Genomic DNA, 11,835 nt, shown 5'->3' with positions numbered 1-11,835 from the left:
GATACACCCGCAGTACCAAAGTCACGGTGACTCTCGGAATGCTCCAATTCTTATAACACAATATCCCGATCCCTTTCTTAATTCAAAAGTTTATAGAAGTAAGTCTGCTATTTTCTCTTTATCTGCGCATCTTCTATCAATACTCTACCATCTCCATCTTTGATGCATCTCACTTGGTCCAAATCCCGAGCCTTCCTCTCTCTCAACTTGGCCAGCCGGAATAACTTCTTCTCCCCGCTTTTTTTCCTAGTTCCTCGTACATGCAACCATAAGCCGCAGTCTTACCCTCCGTGACCGCCATCTTTGCTTCCTTCCTAGCTACCTTATACCTCTCCACGCACGCTCGCCTCTCATCCTCACCTATGCTCCCCACTAACTTCATGTACGCCGCTTTCTTTGCTTCCACTTTAACTTGGACCACTTCATTCCACCACCAGTCTCTATTGTGCCCACCAGAGATGCCCATCGAGACCCCTAACACCTCTCTCGCAGCCTCCCTTATACATTTGGATGTCGCTGACCACATAGTGCTTGCATCACCACTGCTCCTCCAAGCTCCCATAGCCGATAACCGCCCCTCCAACTCTTGAGCTTTATCCTTAGTTAAGGCTCCCCACTTGATTCTTGGTCCTCCTCGAGTATATCTTTTCCTCCTCTTTAACATAATACCCATGTCCATCATCAATAGCCTATGCTGTGTCACTAGTGTCTCACCCGGAATCACCTTTTAATCCTTACAAAGCCTTCTTTCACACAACCTGAGGAGGAGAACCGCATTTTGAAAAGTAACCAACTGCGCCTATCTCTTTTGAAAGCTAGTGTTCGCAATCACCAACGCAAAAGCCTTAGCGAAGTACAAAAGCACGGTACCTCCTCCGTTCCTCTCCCCAAAACCGAAGCCTCCATGTACCTCGCTATAACCACCTACGGTCGACCCAATATGACCATTGAAATCCCTTCATATGAATAGCTTCTCAGCAGGCAGAACGTGGCGCACAATCTCATCTAACCCCTCCTAAAACCGCCGTTTAGTCTCCTCATCTAGGCCTGCATGCAACGCATAGGCACTAACGATGTTTAGGGTTCACTCTCTAACCACCAACTTAATACTCATTAATCTATCACTCACTCATCTAACCTCAACCACAGACTCTCTAAGTTCCATATCCACCAACATACCCACTCCATTCTTACCTCTATAGACTCCCAAGTACCAAAGCTTATACCCGTCTGCGTCCTTCGTCCTCGACCCTACCCACCTTGTCTCCTGGACACATGCTGTATTGACCCTCCTCTTCTGGAGGATATTTTCCAAATCTATAGACTTACTCATCAATGTACCTACATTCCATGACCCAATTCTCAACCTATAGACACCCTTGTTCCCTTTACCTCCTTTGGCTCCCGACCCACCCCCTAACCCCTGCCCTACCTCCTAACCCACCCCCCACTCCCACCGAGGAAATGACCTCACTCGACCATTCCAGACCACATCCACAATAACTATAGTAGACTAAAGGTAATCGCTACACACACCAGGCAACACACCAAAATAGAAGAGGATAAGATACAACTGCAGGCACACCAATACAGTGAATATACTAATGCGAACTAAGATGGCAGTAATTTAACTAATACAACAAAGGGAAACATGAAATCGGGAGGTACCAACTCCCGCGAGTAGAACCTGAGAATTGTCTTGGTAAAGACGATGATGTTGCGGCCACCTAACGCGTTCCCGTCCAACTCTTATCGCCCCTTGCTGACACTCGCTCAGGTTGTTCTTTAATGTTTTCACATGCACGTACTGTTCGCTGCTACCAACCACAAGTCCTAACCTGAAATACATACAAAATTCCACGAAGCCAAACAAAGAAGGGAGGGGTTGTCACCGCTACCACTGGTGAGGCCCCACGCATAACAAAATGCAATAAATAGAAAAATGCGAGAGAAATGAAGGGATAACAACAAAATTGAGATAGATAAAAGCTGAAACAACCTAAGATGAACAAATCAAAACTTTTAAATCGTTGACCAGATCTCAAAAACAACAAACTCAAAAGGATCAGAGAGAAACAGAAAAAGGATAAAAATATCCTACTCTTACAAGCACATTTTCAATTATTCCCTTAGGTTTCTTAGTACTTTGATCTGCAAACTGAAGGGAAACACTTATGTCCTTTATTTCTCCAAGATCCAATTTTCTAAAGACAGAAAGTGGCACCAAATTTATTGATGCAGAGTACTTTTTCAAAATACAATCCTCCCAAAATGCATGAAATTGTAAAACTGCCAGGATCACCAAGTTTTTGTGGTAGCTTATTTTGAAGTATAGTACTACATTTTTCAGTAAGCATTACTATATAAATTTCTTCCAATTTTCTTTTACTTGACAAAATTTATTTAAAAAATTTAGCATATGAAGGCATTTGCAACAAAGCATCAGTGAAAGGAATATTAATATGAATCTGTTTCAAGATTTTCCAAAACTTTGCAAATTCACCATCAAACTTTTCTCTTTTCATTTTTTGTGGAAAATGAATTGTCATAGGGAGAGGAATCATTTTTTCAATATTTTTCTCTTCTTTTTTCTTGACTTCTTTATCTTCTAATGGTACAGAGGGTGTTTCAACATTCTTACCCTTGTTTACCTATTGTTCTGATTGATTCTTTACTTGTCTGACTTTATTGGGTTCATCAAGCTCCTTACCTGATCGTAAGGTGATGGCCTTAAGGTGTTCCTTTGGGTTTTTCTCCGTATTTCTTGGTAAGGGGCCTTGAATTTTATTTGACACAAGAGTTGCCAATTGGCTTAGCTGGATTTCCAAATTTTTAAAGGCTGAATTTTGGCTTTCCATTTTTTCATCAGTGACCTTAATGTATTTGTACAAAAAGGTGTAAAGCCCCAGAAAATTTTGCTAAGTAATTTGAGATTTCGTGGTGCCAAGGTAGGCTAATTATTTTATTTTGTGTGCAAGTTGAGGATTCATGATATAATAGATATCAATTGAATATGTTAATAAGCGTATAAGTCATACTATAAGTGTTGAGGTCTAAGGAGAGGCCTAAGTCTAAGCCAAGTTGGAAAATTTCATAATGGACTAAAGTTGTGAATGAGTACGCATAAGACCTCACTTTGGACAATCATATCTCCAGTTATATAAGGTGTTGGGTGATGCACAACCGATCAAATAAAATCTCTTTGAGTCTAGTTTCCAACTCATCAAACCGTTTGTCAGATGCGCATCCGCGGCGCGACCGTGGGAAAACTGATAGTTTTTGCCTCCGAGCGCGGCCAGACCGCGGCAAGAGCACGACCACCACGTCCCGGGTGCGGTTTGACCGCAGTTGCGTGCCTAGCAGCCCTATAAATACCCCAAGACCGGGTATGGAGAGTCTCTAAGTCATTTTTTTGAGCTATGGCTTGCTCGATCAAAGGGAATCCATCCCATACTTCCCTCCTATGATCCAAGGTAATGTTTTTTGGAGTATTTTGAGTTGATTACTACTCCTAAACACTTATATTAACAAGGATTGATCTTGAAAATCCATAGATTCCCATTCAAATCCCTAAATTGGTCGAGAACACTACAAGTGGGGATTCTCAAGATTCTTACTACAAGAGGTATGTGTATCATCTCTAACTACTCTATGGTGATTATTTGTGTATGATATATACGTTAGAACTCATGGGATGGTGATTGGAAGCCATAGGTGCCTAACCTAGGTTGTGTTGGTGTTGTAGAGATTGTGAGATGAGTTATTGAGGTATGACTCTTGGGTGTAATAGTATTATGTATATATGCATGTACAAATTAGGTTTGTGGGAAGATTGTTGAACATAAATAAGTAAAGATTGGGTTGGAGAATGAAGGAACTCTTGTAAAAAAGATTTAAAATCAAGATGCTCAACTAGTATTTGATAAAATGCTCAAATGAGCTGAAACCATGAATACCTTCCTAATTTGTGTTCAATTTTGTTATGTCTCAAGTAGATTGGGATTGCTAGAATTTCCGGAACGTCGTAGTAACTTAAGGAAAGCTTAAACAAGGTATGTAGGCTAAACTTTCTCTCTCGGAAGTGAATTCCATATTATTTTTGTTTAATACTCCTTGTTGCTCTTATGTGTACTAATTGCCTTGATTGAATATGTTTACTTGTTGATAACCTATAAAGATGTATAGAAAAGAATCGAATGAGAAAATGTGAAACAATTATGAAATAAGCCTTGACCCAACCGTTATGAACTACTTCAAAATAATAGAATAGCTTAAAGTTCTTACACCCGAACTATGCCTATAAGTGGTTGTTCTAGATATCACTTCGCCTTATAAATAATTCCATGTAATGCGAGTTCTTACACATTCCGATGCTGAAATTGTGCTTTTGTCATGTTGGAAAAAGGGGTAACTCAAGGATAATTGAGGTAATTGTTTGCTTTTAACTTAAGTGTGTATTTCAATTGTTGGTTGGCATGTTCCTCTTTGGGAAAAATTCCTTGTGTTTGATGATTCTATTACTATTGAACTCGAAAATATATGATTCCTGGACTGGTTGATACATTTATATTGATTGGTGATCCTAGGAAAATAAAGGAGATGAAAATGTGAAAAACCAAATGCGGCCTTCGTGCCATGAAAAAGATGAACCTTGTGAAAGGCCCAAAGGGCCAAGGAAACACTGTTATCGAGAGAGATTGAGAACATTAATAAAAACTATAAAAGATGAAATGTATTGAGGTAAGCATGGTTGCGTTTATGCTATATTTGTATACTTGTATTTATACTACAATTGTGTACAATATCCAATCAAATCAAAAATAATTTTGGGAGTATCATTAGCAAAATCGAGGAAGGGTGGGTCATAAGGCTCATACCTGAAATTACACGTGCCGGTGTAAGGGTGGATTGTAGTTATTCCCCTTAATTGGGATGAACTTGGTAATATTTGTGAATTGGTAATGCCAACCCACACGACATATGGGGGAAGGCAGCCTAGCTGATCGGGTCGTGATCGGAGACCATGCCGCACACATGGTGGTATTGTGCTGGGAATCAAAAACCGAAAATTTAAAACTGGAAATTGTGATTGTGGTACATGTCTCCAAAGGGACGACCTAGCCGATCGGGTCGTGATCGGACTCCGTGCTAACAAAGGCGGTGGTATAACTCATATCGGTGCTAATGATCTCCCAACCAAAAATTATATATATTATTTAATTTTCGTAAACTAGAAGACTTGCATGTTGCAAATTGGAAGCTTGTATGTTGTTGACTCGACTTACTGTTTCATGCTTCTTTGTTTGTATGGTTATTCTATTCTGGAAGAGGACTTTTAGCCTTATATACTAGTGCTATTCGACAATGCTAATGTCCCTTTTGCCGAGGGCGCTGTATCGTTAATGATACAGGTGGTTCCACAGCAGGCGACATCGGCCAGTGATAGCGGTATTCTCTTCCCAGCAGTCTTGGTGAGCCCCACTCCATCCCGGGGTCATTTCATGTATCATTTTTTCATTTTCTCATCACGTTTTGAGGTATAGCCGGAGCCTTGTTATCGGTGTTTCCCTATTACTCTTCTATTATATTTAGAGTCTCCGTAGACTTTTTTGGGTGGTGGTTGATGTTGGGAGTCCAGACTAGAAATGTTGGTACTTGATAAGCATGTTTCTCATTAAACTTGTAAACTTGTAATATTTTGAAAACTATGAATGAAGTCATTAACGGAAATTAAATGAAAGTTTCTAATGGAAGATTCCTTAGTGTTTTGATAAAGTGTGTTAGCATTCCCTCTTTATTCATGAACTAGTTTGGGTAGAATGAAATCTAATAGGCTTGCTCAGTCGGGTTTACTCGGTTGAGCGCCGGTCGCGTTCCACGGTTTTTGGGGTGTGACAAACTTGGTATCAGAGCCTAAGGTTTTAAAATGTCCTAGGATGTCTCGGAGTCGTGTCTAGTAGAGTCCTTCTTATCGGTTTGTAGTCGACCACATCTATAAGTTGGAGGCTATTTGGACATTTAGGAAATTCTACATTTCTTTGATATTCCAGATCGTGCTATAGAGCTCAAGATAGAGATCTAATTTCCTTGTTATGTCCCATTTTCCAGATGAGTAATCCACGAGTCCAAAGCAGCGAGGAAGGAATAACCCCGCCATTGAATTTGGGGGAGATGACGCATGAGTTCCTAGGAAGGATGCGTCAAGCCATGGAAGGATTGGAAGAACTTATTGCTAAGGGAAGTGTCCTTGTCCCTGCTAATGTCACCGCACCACCAGAGCGTGTGGTGAGAGCATCTAAGAAACGAAAGAGGGTTGTTGGTGCTAATTAGCCGAATTGTTCAGTTTGCAAAAAGCGTCACTTGGGGAGATGTTGGATGACTCTTGAGATATGTTATGGAAAGAGAGGGCACAAGAAGAATAAATTCCCTAGGTTGGGTACACCTATCCTGGTTTGCCCGATATGTGGAAAGGAAAATTTAACGTCGTGTTGTGAGTATGCCCAGCAACCTGTTTGGGGTGGTAGATCAGGGCAATTCTAAGGGCCCGCACAACAAACCAATACTGGAATTGGTACTCCCACTTGAAGCTTGGAGGAAGGATAAGGGAGAAGTTTATAAGGTATGCAAAAGTGGTGAGTATCAGGTTGGTGGGGCGAGTCAGTTTAGTGGACCTCACCCCCGTTGTGTGAAATGTGGGAAATGTCATCCGGGAGTATGTCGCTATGGTACCAATGTATGCTACAAGTGTGGTGTGTCAGGTCACCTTCAAAGAGATTGTCATTCATCTCGCCAGATCATGGGCAGGGGTGCGGCGCAACCAGCCAGTTCTACATCTACTTCATCTATAGCGCCTTTAGGACGTGGAGCAGTCGGGGGTGGTATTCAGAGCTCGGGAGGGCCCAACAGGTTCTATGCTTTTTCAAATATGGTTACAGGTATATTGACTTTTCAATCTCGTGATAAGTATGCCCTTATTGACTCTGGCTCCGCTTTGTCATATGTCAATCCTTATATTGTTGTGGGATTTGGGATAGAGTCAGGACAACCTTATGATCCATTCTATGTATATACTATTTGAGCGAGATGTATTATTCATGAAGCCTCTCTATTACAAGTCCTCTTATTTATATTCTTGTGGAATTAAGTTCTATACTTGTGTCCTTGAATGGAGTTATGACTCTAGGATTAATACTTCCCACTTGCTTTTCCTAAATTCTTAACAAGGGACTATACCTGATAAATTTCTTACATGATCTTTTTATTTGAATGGACAACATCTGCTCACTTGTGCCTATGCATGCACCGTCGTAAAGTTTACCTATGTGGTGTCGAGTTCCATGTAAAGCATCCCAGCGTTGTGATCCTTCTGGGGTCACTCTTTTTCTTACTGGTGTATATGGCTTCTATGGTTTGAACAGTCACTGTACTCTCTTGCGAGTATCATCATGAAACCTTCTCACTATCTAGTAACATAAGAGCATACCTTAGCACCTATCATATGAGTGCATATCAATCAGAATGGTCACCGTTTGCATAAAGTCTCTCAAAAAAACATGGAGATCCTCGCATCCCCGTTATAGGAAGAACTTGTGTCTCCATCTTAGTATAACTTTCGTGTCCATTTGGGACATCTCGCAGTAAGTAGCTCACATTGTTCCTAGTATTATGGTGGTATCAGTGTGGTTGCCCGTGACGTGGTCATGTATTGTAGTTGGGAGTTAATATAGCAGAAGCATGTAGCTCATAACAAATGTTTATTTTCTCTTTACACCTCCACAACATGTGTTAATTGTGTTCCTTAGTTAGTGAATTCATTGTGCTAGTTTCCCAACACTTGTTCGATAACCATGAGAGAACATATCCTTCTATGTGTCATTGTAACACTTCCCTTCTCATAAGGACCCTTACTAGGCTCTCCCTCAAGACCAAGCGCACCTTTGGGGCTTATCATAGCACAACACATGTTTCTCATGATTTTCTTTCTTTCATTAGCATCCGGGTATTTCTCAAGTCAAAATCCATGGAGAACTCATTATGAACATCTGCAAACCTTCCATGATTATTGTGTAATGTTTCATTGGGATGACCATTTGCCACTCATAGAATTTGCTTACTACAACAACTTTCATGTTAGTATCCAGATGACACCATTTGAGGCGTTGTATGGTAGGATATGTAGATCTCCCATTGGGTGGTTTGAGGTTGGAGAAGCTGAACTGATAGGGCTGGACCTAATGCATCAGGCTATGGAGAAAGCCAAGATTATTAAAGAGAGGTTGAAAACTGCTCAGAGACACCAAAAGTTGTATTCAAACGTTCGCCGCAGAGACTTGGAGTTCAAAGAAGATGATTGGGTATTTTTGAAGGTTTCCCCTATGAAAGGTATCATGCGGTTTGGAAAGAAGGGAAAATTGAGTCTGAGGTATGTCGGACCATACAAAATCATTCAGAGGATTGGTCAGGTGGCATACAAGCTTGAGCTGCCACCAGAGATGTCATTGGTACACCCAGTCTCCCATATGTCTATGTTGAAGAAGGTAGTGGGAGATCCATCCACTATTGTGCCAGTTGATGCTATTGAGGTTAATAAAGAATTGTCGTACGAAGAAATTCCAGTTGCCATCCTTGATAGGCAAGTTCGAAAGTTGAGAAATAAAGAGATTGCCTCCGTAAAAGTGTTACGACGAAACCAGCAAAGTGAGGAAGCCACTTGGCAAGTCGAGGAAGAAATGAAGAAGAAGTACCCTCACTTGTTTGGATAGCTATGTAATTAAGTATTTGTGTCCTATGAAGATATTGAAAGCATACCTTCTATGAATTATGTATCACATGGTTAGTTGATGATAATAGTGTTTCTTTTCTAGAAATGCATTGCTTATGGGGCCACGGTTGGCATCATTTTATATTACGTTGCATCTTTGGATTATGTATATGTTGATAGGATGCGTTTCTGGGATTCTCTGACAGGTGGATAGGCCTAGTTACAAGGGAAACTCTGCCGAAATTTCTGAAAAATTTGGGAGTTAGTCAAAATTTGGGAGTTAAAGATGTGGGAGAAAGGAGATAAGTTATACTAAGTATTTGCGGATTAACTCCAATTATCATTCGAGGATGAATGATCATAAGCAGGGGAGAATATAAAGCCCCAGAAATTTTGCTAAGTAATTTGAGATTTCGTGGTGCCAAGGTAGGCTAATTATTATATTTTGTGTGCAAGTGAGGATTCATGATAAAATGGATATCAATTGAATATGTTAATAATCATATAAGTCATATTATAAGTGATTTGGGGTCTAAGGAGAGGCCTAAGTCTAAGCCAAGTTGGAAAATTTCATAATGGACTAAAGTTGTGAATGAGTACGCACAAGACCTCACTTTGGACAATCATATCTATAGTTATATAAGGTGTTGCATGATACACAACCTATCAAATTAAATCACTTTGAGTATAGTTTTCCACGCATCAAACCGTTTGTCAATTGGAGGTTTATACAGAAAGTTATGACTATTTTACCGGACCTGTGTCAGATGCGCGTCCGCGGAGCGACCGCGGAAAAATTGATAGTTTCTGCCTCCGAGCACGGCCAGACCGTGGTAAGAGTGCGGCCACCGCGTCCCGGGCGCGGTTTGACCACGATCGCGCGCCTAGCAGCCCTATAAATACCCCAAGACCGGGTATGGAGAGTCTCTAAGTCATTTTTTTGAGCTTGGGCTTGCTCTATCAAGGGTAATCCATCCCATACTTCCCTCATATGATCCAAGGTAGTGTTTTTTGGAGTATTTTGAGTTGATTACTACTACTAAATACTTATATTAATAAGGATTGATCTTGAAAATCCATAGATTCCCATTCAAATCCCTAAATTGGTCAAGAACACTATAAGTGGGAATTCTCAAGATTCTTACTACAAGAGGTATGTCTATCATCTCTAACTACTCTATGGTGATTATTTATGTATGATATATACATTAGAACTCATGGGATGGTGATTGGAAGCCATAGGTGCCTAACCTAGGTTGTGTTGGTGTTGTAGAGATTGTGAGATGGGTTATTGAGGTATGATTCTTGGGTGTAATAGTATTATGTATACATGCATGTACAAATTAGGTTTGTGGGAAGATTGTTAAACATAAATAAGTAAAGATTGGGTTGGGGAATGAAGGAACTCTTGTAAAAGAGATTTGAAATCAAAATGCTCAACTAGTATTTGATAAAATGCTCAAATAAGCTGAAACCATGAATACCTTCCTAATTTGTGTTCAATTTTGTTATGTCTCAAGTAGATTGGGATGGCTAGAATTTCCGGAACATCGTAGTAACTTAAGGAAAGCTTAAAAAAGGTATGTAGGCTAAACTTTCTCTCTCGGAAGTGAAGTCCATATTGTTTCTGTAAGTTTAAGTGGATTTGTCTACCAAAATGGTGTAGCCTTGAGTCACGTTTTAAATGAGGGTTAGTATACTAATTGGGTGAGAAGAATTTGATCTGTTTAATGCTCCTAGTTGCTCTTATGTGACTAAATGCGTTGGTTGAATATGTCTACTTGTTGATAACATGTGAAGATGTATATAAAGGAATCGAATGAGAAAATGTGAAACAATTATGAAATAAGCCTTGACCCAACCATTATGAACTATTTCAAAATAATAGAATAGCTTAAAGGTCTTATACCCGAACTATTCCCATAAGTGGTTGTTCTAGATATCACTTTGCCTTATAAATAATTCCATGTAATACGAGTTCCTACACATTCCGATGCTGAAATTGTGCTTTTGTCATGTTGGAAAAAGGGATAACTCAAGGATAATTGAGGTGATTGTTTGCTTATAACTTAAGTGTGCATTTCAATTGTTGGTTGGCATATTCCTCTTTGGGAACAATCCCTTGTGTTTGATGATTCTATTACTATTGAACTCGAAAATATATGATTCCCGGACTGTTTGATACATTTATATTGATTGGTGATCCTTGGAAAATAAAGGAGATGAAAATGTGAAAAACCAAATGCGGCCTTCGTGCCATGAAAAAAATGAACCTTGTGAAAGGCCCAAAAGGCCAAGGAAATACTGTTATCGAGAGAGATTGAGAACATTAATAAAAACTATAAAAGGTGAAAAGTATTGAGGTAAGCATGGTTGCGTTTATGCTATATTTGTATACTTGTATTTATACTACAATTGTGTATAATATCCAATCAAATCAAAAATATTTTTGGGAGTATCATTAGCAAAACCAAGGAAGGGTGGGTCATAAGGCTCATACCTGAAACTACACGTGCCGGTGTAGGGGTGGATTTTAGTTATTCCCTTTAATTGGGATGAACTTGGTAATATTTGTGAATTGGTAACGCCAACTCACACAGTATATGGGGAAAGGCAGCCTAACCGATTGAGCCGTGATCGAACGCCATGCCGCACACATGGTGGTATTGTGATGGGAATCAAAAATCGGAAATTTAAAACTGGAAATTGTGATTGTGGTACATGTCTCCAAAGGGACGACCTAGCCGATCGGGGCATGATCGGACTCCGTGCTAACAAAGGCGATGGTATAACTCATATCAGTGGTAATGATCTCCCAACCAAAAATTATATATATTATTTTATTTTCGTAAACTAGAAGACTTGCATGTTGCAAATTGGAAGCTTGTATGTTGTTGACTCGACTTACTATTTCATGTTTCTTTGTTTGTATGGTTATTCTATTCTGGAAAAGGACTTTTAGCCTTACATACTAGTGCTATTCGACGGTGCTAACGTCCCTTTTGTCGGGGGTACTGTATCATTTAATGATACAGGCGGTTCCACAGTAGGAGACATCAGCCAGTGATAGCGGT

The 11,835-nt window shown here is 40.0% G+C and overlaps 1 protein-coding gene across 1 annotated transcript; it reads right to left on the bottom strand.

Moving 5' to 3' along the window:
- Window positions 1-202: 202 nt before the first annotated feature.
- LOC138871187 (uncharacterized) lies at window positions 203-673 on the bottom strand. Its single transcript, XM_070149056.1, has one exon. The coding sequence runs from the start codon at window positions 671-673 to the stop codon at window positions 203-205; it is 471 nt and encodes a 156-aa protein (XP_070005157.1).
- Window positions 674-11,835: the final 11,162 nt, after the last annotated feature.

The sequence above is a fragment of the Nicotiana sylvestris genome, chromosome 1, assembly GCF_000393655.2.
Source record: "Nicotiana sylvestris chromosome 1, ASM39365v2, whole genome shotgun sequence".
NCBI classification, from domain to species: domain Eukaryota; kingdom Viridiplantae; phylum Streptophyta; class Magnoliopsida; order Solanales; family Solanaceae; genus Nicotiana; species Nicotiana sylvestris.
Note: the sequence above shows the minus strand (reverse complement) of the source record. Positions and strands in the feature narration are given on the sequence as shown.

Bases quoted from the DNA above. Each gene is read 5' to 3' on its own strand.
- LOC138871187 (XM_070149056.1), bottom strand. From the start codon at position 673: ATGGGTATTATGTTAAAGAGGAGGAAAAGATATACTCGAGGAGGACCA.